Source organism: Thunnus albacares, chromosome 14 (genome assembly GCF_914725855.1).
Source record: "Thunnus albacares chromosome 14, fThuAlb1.1, whole genome shotgun sequence".
NCBI classification, from domain to species: Eukaryota; Metazoa; Chordata; class Actinopteri; order Scombriformes; family Scombridae; genus Thunnus; species Thunnus albacares.
Genome location: NC_058119.1, coordinates 16393284 through 16409433, shown reverse-complemented (window position 1 = coordinate 16409433; position 16150 = coordinate 16393284). Strand labels below are relative to the sequence as shown.

The 16150-nt window shown below is 40.0% G+C and overlaps 1 protein-coding gene across 1 annotated transcript in view; it reads left to right on the top strand.

The window, feature by feature from the left end:
• Window positions 1-15316, top strand: part of zcchc24 (zinc finger, CCHC domain containing 24) — a 35720-nt gene extending 20404 nt beyond the window's left edge. Inside the window, exons 3-4 of the mRNA XM_044372607.1 lie at window positions 6487-6651; window positions 10259-15316. Of these exons, the coding sequence (XP_044228542.1) occupies window positions 6487-6651; window positions 10259-10372 (279 nt within the window). The 3' untranslated portion in view covers window positions 10373-15316. The remainder of the gene's footprint in view (window positions 1-6486; window positions 6652-10258) is intronic.
• The last annotated feature ends 834 nt before the right edge of the window (window positions 15317-16150 follow it).

The following is a 16150-nucleotide window of genomic DNA, read 5'->3' as shown; positions in this document are numbered from 1 at the left end:
CTCACAAATGCCCCTATATTGCAACACTTACGGTAAAAAGACATTTCAATCATTCCCGTCCACTCTAAGACATTAGGTAAAATAAAGCAGGCAAAGAGGACCAGCTGATGTGCTGCTCCAACTTTATTTCTAAGTGAAATGACCATTTCTTGATTGGACGCCACACCTATAGGCAAAACCCATTTGGCACGTGCAGGCAACCAGCCAGTCAATACACACGTTTAGAAAGTTTATGTGAATTGGTTAATTCATGATATCACATTGAAATGACAGGTTTAAAGCATTTCCTTTTGTAGTACAGGAGATCGAGGTGCTCCCAAAGTTTATTTTGGCTATTTTAGGCTATGAATGACATTTTCACAACAGCACGGCATGTTAATAATTTGCGAAGGTGAAGCAGTAGGAAAGTAATGTTTTTTCCTGATTTATCGTTGAATGTGGATTTGGGTCATGGCTGCTTTCAACACAAGGACAACGTTAACATTCCTATTGCCTGCTTGCTGTTACTCAGCCGCAGAAGTGTTATTGCCCCGTAAACTCGTAGTTTGGGGTAATTGAACAAAAAAGCTTGTATCTGATCCCACAAGCACTAGTTAGTGGCTTTGTGTTTGGAATTATACTGCCACCCTGTGGTGGAAGCAAGCTATAGTTACTCCGAAAAAGTTTAGTGAGAGTCTCCGGTCTATCTACTGCTACGCATACACACACATAGACACACACACACATTTTTTGGCTCACACACTTCTGAAATGAACCCGGTGCCCTTACGGGTAGTGATAGTCAAGTGGATAAGATGATTTAATTAACACACAGTTTACCAAAATAGACAACACTTCCTGATTGACCAGGGTCAAAGAGTGGAAATACTGTTTGGTTTCAGTCTCCGGTTGGCATGTAGGTGGGGATACCCCATAGTGATAATGCAATGAAAACTATGTGACTTTTTTTTTGCATATTTTTCACGTTTCACATCCGAACTGCTTTGATGTGGTCAAACCAAACCCAACTGTGTGCTTAGAATTCTTTGCTACTATTATTTGCCCTGAATGACCCAACAAAGGTCTCTACTCCTTGTGGTGTGGTCTGACAAACAACCTCAGGCTATTCCTTTTACAGTGTATTTCTCTAAGCTGAATGGGAGGCGTATGTTGTGACTCACAGACCTGTCTGGGTCTCAGCGATAGTGTAACTGCACTGTGCAGCGATGGGAACATCAAATCATGCCAAAGAATTCCAAGTGATCATAAAAAACATCAAGTCTGTATACTTTTGTAAGGAAGAGCCGTGGGTTAGACTTGAGGGATTACTCTGTTTACGTCTTCTAAGGTTTATGTTAGAAAATCCATGTGAGTGAACTAATACAGAATACACTTGTTTCCTTTATGTTGCACTTAAGGCTTTTGTTTTTGTCTTTCTGTAGAATCCAATAAACCATCATTTCTCTTTTCTAGTGTTTAGGTTGATCAGAAGAAACTGTAAACATTCAGAGACATCGCCTGCATCATTCATATATAACCAAGCTGCATTTTGCCAACAGAATACCCTGCTTTCCAAATTCAGACCAGAAAAGTGGTTGCATACAAATACCTCCAACCATTTTCTAAAGCCTCAACATTGTTCTACCCACCAAATCCCTTGTTTTCTCATAGAATCAGACAAAACCACTGAGAGTCATTTGACATTTGCATAAAAACTTGAGCTTTATTGTCAGCACTGTCTGCTTATATTTGTTGTCTGTGGACTGACTGTGGGAAATATCTGGAGCCCAAATCAATGGTAGGTAGATGTCTCCTCTAAAATGTCAAGAAAGTATGAAATTCCATATCCACAACCTTGAAAATAGTGGTCTCTCCAATGATTGCTCTTAGGTTTGGCTCGGAAGGGGTGTCTAATATTAAACCAAGGCTAACCTATCCTGTTGCTGGAGACAAAGGCTTAAGGGTTCAGGTTTTGGGCGAGTGCACAGTCTGATGTCTGTCCACTGGTCGTTACTCTTACCCTGGAATGTAAGATCAACACCAATGCAAAATCACCTTTAGGCCTCAGACAGTGGTCTGGACTGGATTTTTCCAGCGGTCAGTAAGAGACATCTTTTTATGATTTACATTGGGGCAGAATTTCAAAAATGGTTTCATGGTTAAACGATATTCAAACTGCAATTTCAGAGATGGATGCCTGGGCTGCATACCTTTTAATCAATTTCACGTTATTACCTGAATTACCCTGAAAGACATCACAGTGGGTGTTGTCTAGACCGGGATCATCCACTTAAACGTATCTCTCTCTCTGTGAATTCTGCAATTTAAGCGCAACTTCAAATTCCTAATAGTGCTCTGTTTTTACACCATATGTGCCTTAAAAATCGACCCCCACCTCCAGAGACTCATCTCCACATTCCTCCACATGATAATGACTCCAATCCACTGTAGTTGTGGCCAGAGCTACAGTGGTTAGTTAACACTGTTTTATCCCCTCACTGCCCGCCTCTTCTCTCTCTCTCTCTCTCTCTCTCTCTCTCTCTCTGTTTCTGAAATGTATGGCCTAATTGAAAGCAGAGCAGCGATTTTACGACGGCTCTCAGTGTTTCTCGTGTTCTGCCCCTATGGAGGCCATCTGCTTTGGATTTAGGTTTCCTCCTCCTTCTCTTTCTCTCAGTTTCTCCTTCCCTTTCTCCGCCCTCCTGAGAGGGGCTGATTGGAGGGTCTCTCCACAGTTGGCTCGGATGACTGTGGGGCCTGTGGTATTTGTCCACTTTTCTTTTTCTGTGTGTGTGTGTGTGTGTGTGTGTGTGTGTGTGTGTGTGTGAGTGTGTGTTTGTGTGGATGTTGGGAATCTGATTCTAGAGCAGCAGGTATTTAGACCCCCTTCGCTACAGAGTCCTTCAGGAGCAGGAGGCTGTTTGGCATCCAACTCTAACGTTAATTCCCTCTCTGCCTTAACGAGGATCTTACTCTCTTGTGCCTCATTTTTGTCATCTTTTTCATGTTTTACTGTCTCTTGCTCAGCTCTGTTTATTCTATTTAATGCAGTTTGTGAGCTCATTAATCCTGCGATATAGGCCGTGGAATGATCTGTGTCCTTGTAGCAGGGCTGAACTCTGAGTGGGAGTAGTGCAGGAAACCGTGCGCTGACACTTTCCAGTTGTGTCTCAAGAGTAATGAAAACCTGTGGATGTGGAATTTGTTGAGAGTGTGTGTCTGTGTGTGTGTATTTGTGTCTGGGTGTTAAAGGCGGCAAGAGGAGAAAGAGGGATTGTGTCAGTGTATCTGTGTTTGCTTGTGCCTGTGTGTGGCCGTGTTTTTTCATTGGAGATTGCATCAGTGAATGTGCGTATCACATGTGTGTATGTGGTACATGCTTCATTTAACAGTTCACTGACCCGTAGTGTGTGTGCGTATGTGTGTGTGTGATACGAGTCCCCTGCTGTGATCTGGACCAGAGGAGGATGTGGTCAACTAGTTGTGGTTATGGAGCCACACTGTCTTCTCTTTGGACACTGTCCTCTTCACACACACTGACCCTTATCTCAACATGCGGGGCTCCAGCCTCGGGGACATAAACAAACATTGACTCAGAACGAGCCGGCACTGTCAAAGTGATACGACAAACACTGCTCACCATCTCCTGGCACGGATGCCATCAACCGATTTGCTGTTTCAAAGCTTTGCTTCCACTTGACAGACACCTAAAATGCTCTAAATGGCACGGATATGTCCATTTAGCTCTCACCTTGGCACAAGCTTGAATGGCTTTATTTGAACAGTGCAAAAGAAAACAAAACACATCCTCCCGTGTAGGCTCATCTCCAGAGTGTTGTGTGGTGTGATGACGCAGTTCCATTAAATTAGTCATTGCACTGTGTGTATTGTGAATGGTTTGTAAATGTTGCATTAAAGGCAGCACAGCGTGGTTATTATCCTGGAAATCAAGCCCAACTAAAACATTTACTCAGTCATTCTAGTGTTTACAGCTGAGGGTTTTGATTTGTAATCCACTGCACCAATGTTAATGGAAAGGCAGACCCATTATGTATGGATGTGAAGAAAAGCTTCCTTCGTTAGTTGATGACCTGAATCTAGCACCGTATCTCTTAGGCTGCCTCCGCTGGTAGCGGTGGCACAACAGCCTAGATGTTATTGTGACATTCGTTCCCACGTGTTTGGGTGGTCAGTACAATGTGCAATACCAACTGTGCCTGTAAACTTAATGACTTCAGAACCTAAACTCACCCAAGACCTCCACGAGAGGCAGCATGTTGCAATAGCATGACAACAACTGACCACAATGTGAGTACAATTCTAAGATTTATAACTAAATGTCCAAATAAGTTCGGCATTACTTTGCAGTGCACTGTGCACAGATGTGACACATTTTACATAAGAAATTGCTACTTTCACTCATGTGTTTAGTGAGTTTTCCCAACTTCACTCAATGTATAACTGTCTATCCTAATAATGTCTCAAATGATGTCATTCAAAAGCAGCAAATATATACATTCACATGTACGACTTTTGTTTGCATTTGAAAACTACTAGACTCCCTCAGGCAATAACAAACCAAACTAATCGTCAACACCGCATCTACTTTTTCATCTGGATTGGACAGATAATCCATTTGCTGTGTGCGCATTAGGAGCAACTTTAAATTGATTGCTAAGGGGTGTTTTAGCTGATCTGAACGCACTCAGCTGCCGACAGAGCATGACGTGCAGCCAAAGGCTAAGGCCAGACCCCGGACACAGCATGGAGTGGGAGAGGAATGGTCATGAGGAGGATGAGTGCTGTTTCTTTCCTGCTGAGTCCTGGCTGCAGTATTTGGGAGAGTTTTTTTTTATATTTGAACAAACAGCTGCACCAGAAAAATGTCGTGGACTATGTTCAAATTTACAAATAGATAACTAGGGTTAAGTTTAGACCACCTGTGGTAGTACACCCAGTATTCTGATCATAGTGTATTTTCAAACTTCAGAATATTCCATTTTATTTGATTAGATATAATAATGGTTGGTCTTATTGTAGCAGAAAGTGCTATATTGTGGAATTTGGGTTTTTAAGTGGGAATGGTTTGAAGCTGGCTCATGTTGTAACAAGATCATTTGTAGGAGAGCATCCAAACAAAATGTTGCCATGGCTTTGTCTTCTACATTGCCCATTGATTGCATCAAGACAACCCTGTCAGTGTATATAGACTGGTGTGATGCAAGCCAGCAGAAGTCAGATTTTCCAGCCTGTGTGCTGTCACAGTGGGAGATGCAAAGCTGACAGTGGGGTTGAGGTCATGCTGTTGAGGGGCCGGGTTGAAGAACAGCCGCTCATACTTAGCGTTGGCTCGCTGTTGCTGATGCAAAGCGCTGACGTCTGTTAGGACAGTGCCAGATGCTGCTGATTAAAGTTCCTATTACTCACACACGGGTTGGGACAAAATAGGGGAAGACCAGGGATACAGATTGTACCCCTCCTCTCACTCTCACTGGCCCATACCCCCTACATCCTCCCCGAAATCTGCAGCCAATGTTAAAGTGGTTATGAAAACAATCTGCAGTCTTGCAGGGAAATTAGGAGTGAACTGGACAGGTCTGATTTCATTTTGTGCGCAGAGCATTTCCTAACTTTCTGGAAAGCTGCCACCAGTTACATGCTGTGCATTAAGATTATTTCTTTCTGTCATATCAGATTTCCATCAGTGCATGAAAGCATTTTCAAAATTTGAGATAAAATACACAATTCACTGCTACTCCATTTACAATGCTTATCATCTAAATGGAGGGATTCTGTTTACCAAAATAACTACTCCAAGGTTTATAATGACTGTTGCCAGGCAAATGCAAGTTCTGGGATGATTTTTCTGGTTTTTTAAATAAGTGAGCTTCAAATTGATAATGACAAGCTCTGACAAACTTACTAACCGGTGTACATTTGGGTTTCTTTTGGCAGCATGAAGGACAGTTTGAGATTTGTCCTTTTGTGACATCAGCAGTAGGTTTGTTTGTGTGCACATGCTTTTAGGGGGAAAAATGAGTCCTTTCCCCCAATGCTGCTATAGTGGCCTAAATAAAGTTGCCAACATGAAGTCATTGGAGCGGCTCCTCCCAACAATATTGCCCTCAGGCTAGTGCTTTTTCATGACTGACTGACTGTTCGTAATCATCTCCCTCTCGAGAATCAGAGAGTGTAATTTAACACAGCTGTAAATGGAAGTAAATGTCAATTACACAACCACCATATTGTGCCAAAATTGCATGTAGGAGTGTCCTGTATGATGAAGTTGGATATATTAACACGAAAAGGATGGACACTCCCTGCTGCCAAAGTTCATCATCTATTATTGTCCAGCTGAACGCAAGAGGTTCTCTTAAAAATGTCTTTCTGCAATGGAAGGAAAAAAAAAACAGTTTCTGTACTCTTGGATCTATCTAGTCAAGAATGCACACGTAATGGTTTCCCCACATGTGCATACATTTTATTTGCCTTGCTTTGTTCTTTCTAGGCCAGACCTAAAGGAGAAGGGCTGACACCCTACCAGGGGAAGAAGAGATGTTTCGGAGAGTACAAGTGCCCCAAGTGTAAGAGGAAGTGGATGAGTGGCAACTCGTGGGCCAACATGGGACAAGAATGTATCAAATGCCACATCAACGTCTATCCACACAAACAGGTAATACCTTAGATGGAAAGATCTGCGGTGAAACAAAACATTCATTTTCAGAGATTGTGCAGTTAAGTCTTAAAGTAAAAAAACATTACTCACACACTTTGTTTAAGTGGTAGATTGGACCATCTCGAGCAACGTTAACAGACTCCAGACTCTGGTTTGCGTGGCTGTGTATTGTCTTGAGGATATTCCAGATGGCCTCATTAAAATAAAATAAAAAATCATACCACTAACAATCGCTTTTGCCTTTTTGGTAATAAACCAGCACTGAATAAACTAATTACATTTCCTGACTGATAAAATTTGGGGATTATTTAGTACTGAATGTCATCAAATCTTAAAACTAATATTTCTTTTATTAATGGCTCGCAGACACAAACTAACTCCGGGGCAATCGTGGCAGACAGCTGCAGAAATTCCCCTCACATTTAATAATACAAAAAAGTGAAATCATATTAACCGAAGTTACTGCGGAGTGTTTTTCCAAACAGCAAACACTCGGAGGGAATTAACATGCTTGTGAGCTGTCGGTTCGGTTTAACCTCGAAAATATTCCTCGCAGCCTGTTGAACACAGAGATGCATCGCCTGAGAAAGAATCTGCTCTGTTTTCTTCAGCTAGAGATATATTTATCCTCAACACTTCATCTTTTAATATTTATGCTTTCCCACATTCTTCCAATTCCACGTCCTGAAATAAAATTAGGATTACTGCTTGAGGCCCCGCTCGTTCTCTGAATACCATGGTTGACCATGCTCCTCTCTGTTAACACTTCGCATGAAATGAAGCAGGAAAGGGACACCACTTGACAAACGTATCCAAAACAAAATGTCCGGCAAGGAATTACAACACTACCAAACAACGGAAAGTTTATGCATAATTTATTCCAATTTTTTGTTTATTTCTTTGGATTTCATCAGTGGTGTAGATGGTGTAGAAAGCATAATGAGTATGATCCTGTTTCTTTTTTCCCTCATTCCTCAGTTGACCATATTTCATATTTCAAAAGACTGCATTCAGTCTAAAGTCATTCAGTAGTAAAGTATTTCTTACTCAAAAACTATTAAGTTCCATGGAGTTGCAGTTACTGGTGAGAAACCTCTCTCTCCTGCCTCTCTGTCTTGTGGCAAAGCTGCACACAGGCAAGCAAATTCCCTGCATTTGCAATATCACCCACTTAACATATTTCCCCCCTGTCAGCGTTTGAAATGGACCACTAACCTCCACCATGTCCTCCAGTATCAAAGAGCTCAGCCTCTCAGCATGGCTCCCTACCTCCCTGAGGATTCCCATAAATGAACTGAATATGTATTTTCCAATCCACATGCATAAAATATTCGTCACTCCTAGATGGGAAATATTGAGCCCAGTGCATTAGGGTCAGACCAAGGGCATAATTTCCACTGAGAATGAGGGGGACATGGCAACCCCACATTTCAAAATCATATTTTTGCACACCCCATTTTTACAATTGAGTTACTCACTTAGAACTATCTAAACAGTGCCCTCTTGCTGTCCAGCTGCCATAATCCAGATGAGAAGCTCTGAGTTGATGAAATGTTGGCAGAATTTCAGTAGATTCACTTGCAGGGGTGAAGTAAATCTGCACAAAATGTTTGCACCAGGTTCAACTTTTGTGAACTTCGGTGCAAAAATTTGCACCATTGACCAATATCAAAATTTGATTTGCATGATAATAATTTCTCTTCATGTTTCAGAAAAAAAAAATACCCAGCTGCATGTTTTTTGGAAAAAAGTATTTACAGGATACTACAGTTGAACATAAATCAATGCAGTGTTCTTGAGACAAGATTTTTAATATATTTTAGATATTTCAGTCTTTGCATGCTTTATCTTGCTTTTTTCTCAGTTTCAGTTTTTATCATTGAAGTTACAGGGAACATATCATCCTTTTTGTGGTTTTTTGTTATTTTTATACTGTTATGATGTTGGATGTCTATGCTAAACATGGTAAAAGTTCCAAAACTTGAGGTGAATTTGTGTAAAAATGCTCCCTGAAAGTCAAAAGTCAGGGCATCAGCCCGCTCTCTATGCTTTGTTTGCAATGTTACTTCTACAAAGAGGAACCACATGCGACCACAAATAGCCGTCCATTCAGTAGCCTTTGTTGCTAAGGTTGTTGCTAAGGTTATTGATGTCATCCACTCACATATTTCAGATTGGATTCAGGCTTGAACATGTACAGATGTATTTGAGAAGTTTATATTTGGAGTAATGAACAAGCTGGCCAATCAGAACAGAGTGGGCTCATTGGGAGGGGTCCTTAAAGAGACAGCAGCTAAACCAGCCTGTTTCAGACAGAGGCTGAACTGAGGGGCTGCATAAAGAGCAAGTATAATATAAATAAGGAGTTTTTTGAACTGTAACTCATGCAAAGATATTCCTGTAGAGCCCCGGAATATAAATAAAGACCTGGAAATGTGCATGATACTTCCACTTTAAATATACATTTTCATGTTTGTTGCATTAATAATACAGACATTTAGGCCACATTTCAATTTTTTTGTTAGACCTATGGAAGGCAACAATGTTATTGTGTTAGGTTAAATAGCAATAGCAGCACATAGTTTTTTGTTTTGGTTTTTTTTGCGTGTGGCTGAAGAAAGACTTCATTATCTCCCCTCCCATACTTCTGAAACTAATCCTACACCCTTGATTCAGACAAACCTAAAAATTCTTTCATGTGATTCCTCCTTCTTTGCCAAACACACATACCAAAAAATGTGGTATGTTATTGATCGCTGTAGGGAAAAATTCCCTTTTTACTTCCTCCAAATGGAAAGAGCCCAGACTTCGGCTGTAGTTACAGAGTAGACTCCCTTGAGTTTGAGTTTCTTGCTCAAGGACACTTCAGCAGGGAAGAGTGAAGCCTGTAGCAGAGGGGCTTAGGCCCAGCTCCCCTAACCACTGAGGAGACCCCATAAAACATACATCAGATTTTCCAGCTTTCTACAAGCACCTAATGTCTTTGACGCACCGATAGTAAACTCCCGATACTTCCTGGCAGACTCATTAGCGGATGGCTGAAAGATCTCCTTGTTGTGACCCATGGTAACCTGGTATCCTTTAGTTAGACCACTTGGAATAAATAATGGTTTTGTAAAAAGCTCTAACAAGAGAAAAAAGAAAAAAAAAAAAAAACAGTTGATGAGAAATAAAAATTTCCAGACGGATTGTTAAAACAACCTCCAAAAGTGCTGGCTCAGATAGATTCCCTTTTGTCCTTGATAATGATTCTGAGAAAGCCATTGCTGTAACAGTTTGCTAATATTTCCATACAGGTCATCATGATCAAATGCATACTGGAGCTTTTTCTTTAATACCAGGTTGTTAAAGTGTACTGCAAGTTTCCAGAGCCAATGGTGCATTGCCATATCTCTGCAACTAATTGTGTTCAGTACACGTCTGGCCTGTGAGGAATATGGGAGTAACGTTTGGGGCCAAAGCAGTTGGGCTTATAGCTGAGTTGAATCTGAAGCCAAATAAACTGCTTGCAAAAGTCAGAGGTTTATTCTGTGTGTGTGCTGTTTTGTTTGCCTTCTTCAGTGTTTAATATGACTCATTACTGGTCTTGTGTTTGTATCCTCAGCGCCCTTTAGAGAAGCCAGATGGCCTGGATGTTTCTGACCAGAGTAAGGAGCACCCGCAACACCTATGCGAGAAATGCAAAGTCCTGGGCTACTACTGCCGTCGTGTGCAATAATCACCTTTATCGTCAGAGAGCAACGTTTGTATCTTGAGTTGTACCGCTCATCCTCCATCAAGGCTGTTAACTTCCCCCAGACCTCCCTCCTTCCCTGCCCTCCAGGTTTCCTCTCATCCCTGCCTTGCACACAACACGGCATCCTTTCCTCCTCACGTCTTCCCCTTCGTCTTTCTCAGACGCCTCAAATATAGACAGTAGCTCTAATCCTCCCTTCTGTCTTTCCTCCTTTCTCTACCACAGCAAATAAACCTGTCTCTCTTTCCAGCCACCCGTGGGACACAGATTTCAATCGTTACGCTTCTTTTTCTACGACAGTATTGACGATTACATTCAGGAACGAGAGGAACACGTTAACTTAGGATCAATCTCTATCTCTCAAAGTGCTCTTCATCAAAAGCAGAAACTTGCCAAAATCAGTGACTTTTTTTTTTTTTTTTTTACACCTCGTGTACCAGAAAACCACATAACCCCATTCATCCAGCTCGATTTGTAACAACAGCTTATCACTGCATCGATGAATTAGCACTAGGCATCGATGCCACTGACAGTATTGGTCTCAATAGATTACCTCACTTTGGGGTTTGTTGGCTTTGTGTTTACAGAGATCTGCCTTCCATTTCCCTGCCAAGTGAAGTGTGTGGTAATGTGATGAACGTTTAACACGGGCCTCTCATGATGGTATAATGTATACGAGGCCTTTGATGTCTTGCCGTATTAGGGTCTGTTGGCCCTACCTACCCACATCTTATTAACTGTGAATTAACTGAGGGATAATGTGCCATACATCCCTAGCTTACATTTGGCCTATTTATTTTCTTGTTGTCTAGTGTGCAATTTGAATTTTAACTGGGACATAAAGAAATGTTTTTTTGTATGTTTGTATATCACATTATTGTGTAACTGCTTCCACGTGTCTTTAGAAACTACTGTAGGTTCAGTCGCATAGCATCGCTCCTTGTCTAGATTTAGTGCATTGCTAACAGATATGGTTTCATTCACCCTCCCTAGAGTATTTTTGTTGCCTAACAAATTCTCAATAATCTATAGTGTTACGCCACATAGGTAAATTGTTTTAATTTTAAGCCGGTCAACAGAAAAGTAGCGTTAGGAAAACAGCAGTAGCTTCAGAAACAATAATCTTGCGGTTTTTCTTCTGGCCAGTGATGCACGTAGAACTTTTTCAAAGCAATCAAAAAATGAACTGCTTGCCATAATTTGACTTGCATTATGAAACATAACTTAAGTGTTCATATGTAAAAGCCTGATTAGATTTTAACCACAAATTAAAATACAAAGGAGATGTTTGTTTGAGAGAGATTCAGCAAGACATTTGAGTTCACATTTTAGTGCCAATTGATGCCTGGCAGCCTTAGTGGAGTCGGTGAAGCTAAATGGAAACTTTTCCAAGGGCTTGCACCCTTCAAAACTATGTCCAATAGCTGATTGCAATATAAAGAGTGTCCAGAGGGAGGTGAAGGTTGGCAGCAATTTTCAGGTAGGTTAAGAGAAACAAAATAAGAGTTCAAATGCGAGGGCAGATTTTTGATGTGGTCATTCTGGTGACTAAAGGATATATAGGAAGTGATGATGAATTAAGTTTACACTTAAATTCATTTTTATGGGGCCTACTATTGTAAACCAATGTCTTTAAAGGAAGAGAAGTACAAATCCCATTCTCTTTATCCTGTTTACATATATCACAGTGCAGACCTACAGCACTACAGAGGAAATTGTCTTTTTGACTAATAGAAACCTGCCTTTCAAGGAACATTGTTATAGGAATTGTGAAATATTTTTATATGTACTGTATTTTTAGCCTTACAAAAGCTGGTTGACTATATTTTATACTGTAACATACTATATGTGCCTTAAAAAGATTGAAATCACTCTGAAGTAGACAGATAAAGACTAGAAGGCCATTTAAAATTAGGGAAAGACATGCGGGGGGGGTAGGCTCAGAGTTGGAGCAGAATATGAGCATGTGGTAACTGTGATGCAAAGTAAGTTTAATGCAGGTTCAAGATGTGGCAAAGGACAAGAAAATGATACAGCTCCTCTATTAGCAGTTTGAGCTGGCACGGTGGGTGTTCACTTCAACAATTTGCTGAGTTGGAGGCATGGGCTGTACCAGCATTTCCAGCTGGCAATAACAATCCTACTGTGGTCTGTTGTCATGGAATATCAACAAAGATGTTATTTCTTAGTAGATCCTTACAACAGAATGGAGCCTCACTCTTTGTTTTCTTAATCTATTGTACTTATGTTTATCTAAGGAACCATGGGTTTTTGTCTAAAATATACATGGTCACTTGCCTTAGTGGGAGAGTTTGCAGTGGCCGATAATGGTACCTTACAGTTTTGGGAAATGATCATTTAGCTAAATTCCATCTGTGAAGTTAAAGGGGCACTCCGGTGATTTAGGACTGCAGTTCTACAAAGTTCAGCGGTTCAAAATCGATGCAGCAGACGTTGAGATATCCTGACATTTAGTCCCAAAGTATGGGTCGACTACCAAAAATGCTGGATCCTACATTTCCCATGATGCAACTCAAAAGCATCTTTCATAAAGGTGCGGTCACATAACGTTTCCAGTCAACGAATATTCACTCGTTTCCCCACTTCTGTTGAAGCCCATCCAACGGGCAAATTCAAGCGTCCGTTTCCTGTTTCAGTGTCAGTGTTGAATGTCCAGCAGGTTGCCGTGGTTTCACAGCTCACAGTTCACCTTTGTTCAACTTTGACCCAGCAGTTATTATCGTGTGTTTTATCACCGTTTTTAGTAAATTATCACACTTCAAGTCTACAAAATGTAGCATCACTCTCATACACTGTTCACAGTTTGTGGTTGTGTGGAGTGCTGAGAACTTTCGGAGGACGGAAACATAGACTTCTGATCTTTGGTCAGTGCCCACATTTTTCAAACTCTACAACCCCAGTTTGCAATGCAGGTTTTTTGTTAAAACTGTCTGCAAGCCCAAGTTGAGATTATGTAATCATTATGACATCATCAGGGTTGTTTTCTCAGACTTGTAAAAGCTTCTGCGGAGTCACAGAAGACATTATACAACTATTTTCACAAGCAGAGTAGCACTGGAGTGCCCCTTTAAAAGACGGAATTGACAGCTGTGCGTGTATATTGCCTCACCTTATAGACTTAATTTGATAGGATAGGATTCTCATTTTAGCCCGTCGCTGTTGGGAACAATCCATTTTTCTTACTGTAACATCGTCTTTCTTTTGTTCTATGTGATGACACTAACCTAACAGGTCTTTACATCTGAACCTTCTTGTCCACATTATACCTTCGTGTGGCTCTAGTGACAGGAATAGATACCAATAATGCCTTATGAGCTCACCTCATTAACAAGTAACAATGTTATTGTGATTAACAGAGTTCTGGCAGACTAGAAAGGAGAAATAGATAGTGAGAAATCCTGTTGGAGGGTTTGATTCCGCCCAGAGACATTGTTATGAGGAGGCCATTTTAAATGGCAAAATCAAGAGCCAATGGAAGCAGTTGATACAATACATTTGAAAAAAAAAATAAATCTCTGCTTTCAGACGTACAGTAGTGTCTTGAATTACATATACTTGACTTTTCTAGTACCTTTTCAGTTCAAATTTGTTATTTTCTATGAATAAGATGTGTATTTTGGAACACTTAATAGATGTTGAAAATTTTAAAGCAATCTGCAAAAACTCAAGAGTTATTTCCCTGACAAAGATATTTACAAATGACTGTTTTATGTATATATTTGATGGCCATCATTTTCAAGGATAGTAGCTCTTTTGAAGTGTTATGCAATATTGAAGCTTTTTTTGTGTGAAGAAGGGCCTATTGCTGAGAAATAAACAAAGCTGGGAGTTTTTTTTTTTTCTTTTTCTTTGATGTTTTACGATAATCTGAGGGGTTATCCTGCAGAAATATTTATGGAAAGAGTTTTTTTACAACACTTTTTGTATAGAATATGCAACAAAGTTACACTAAGAAGGAAATATTGATGTCTACATAGAATATTATTAAAAAAGCTGGTACATAATTAATACCCTTTCTCAATTATAAGCCATTGTATTTTTGTGTTTTGTGTTATGATGTTATCAGTGTTGAATAACCCACAATGTTACTTGGTCGCTATATGTAACTAATTATGAGCTGCCATTTACATCCATACAGTCGCATGTATTCATTTTGTAAACAGTAACTACAATATTATGAAGATATAATGTGTTAACATGCAGAATCTTTTTTTTTTTTTTCTTAATTAGTGACGGATACTCACCACTGTATAAGCACGTTAAACTGTGAGATGTAGTTTGCTTAAAGCAGCGATGACAAGAAACTATTATAAAATATTATGGTGTTATTAGTAGTTTTAGGGAGTGTATACTTTGTTCAAGAAAGCGTGTGTGACAAAGAACTATTTTAGAGTTTGCATGTGCATGTGTTTGGTTTCGAATGAAATATTATTTTGTGCAATGTATACTTATTTAAATACTTTACAGTAGTTTGCTACAGTACATATTGTTTTTAACATTATCAGTAACTTCTGATGGTTATTAGTCCTGAAGTATTTCATTTACCGCTAGTGTAGCCTCTATGAATACCGTAATACATATTTACTGAATGTAATGTGTTAACACTTATGTGGTCAATTTGGAAAGTTATGTTTGTATTCTTTACTGTCTGTATCACTTTGAGATGTTTGTAATGCAATATTGCAATAATGTAATATTTGAATTGGACAGAACACAGGCGTGAGGTTGGGAAGACAATGATTTTGGGAAACAAGGACAGTCATGGTTTCGAGAGTAGACCGCAGGTCTGTTTTTCATGTCCATGAAACGGCATTCCAAAATGTGCCTTATTTGTTAGTTGGGAAAACATTTTAGTGCTTTAGTGCTGTCGAGAGTTTGATGAATAAAAGTCATACTGAATTAGGACCGATTGGTTTATGTGGTTTCATTTTGTAAGTCATACTGAATTAAGACTGCTTGGTTTATGTGGTTCATTTTGTTTCAATCCAGTTGCCCCCCAATTCAATCAACCCTCCTTGAAAAACCATGACCTGGATGACTGAGAATCTTCACAGACTTTTTGTTAGGTTCCTCTGCAGAATTGTTGTTACCAGTAACCGGGAGGTGTTCACGCTAGAGTTAGATTTCAGCCAAAAGCAACACATTGTTTTCTGGGAGCTCCTGTCTGTAAAATATTCATTGCAGAAAGTTTTCATCATCACTCTGTGCTGCATATTTGAGTCTTACACAAGGCGAAGCGTACAGATTATGATAAAGAGGTTTTTAACGGATTATTCAGAAGAAAGGGGGGAGAGACTTTTAAAACCGTGAAAGTGCTGAAAGATAACAGACACGTCGAGCTGACAGGACTCAATTTCCACACTTTGAGACAAACTGAGGACAAGAAAACCAAAACTGAAAAAAAGAACACCAGCTGACATGGGTGCTGTGTGATAAATGTCGACATTTACAGTAGAAGAACCAGCTTGTACTAGTTGTAAAGATGTCATTGTTTTGCATGTGTATTAAACATTTGGCCACAGCACCGCCGTCTTTCGGGCCAAGTTTCCATGCACAATAATATTGGACATGCATTCCAAAAACTAAAACTAAACCAGAGGGTGGGGACCCAAATTATATCAAGTTTGTTACAACATCTCTAGCTCAAACAGAGCGAGAGCTGAAAAGTCTCTATAGCAACAATGTAATCTGAGAATTCAAACAAACGGTGGAAGGTCAGTGTGCATATGGTTTCATTTA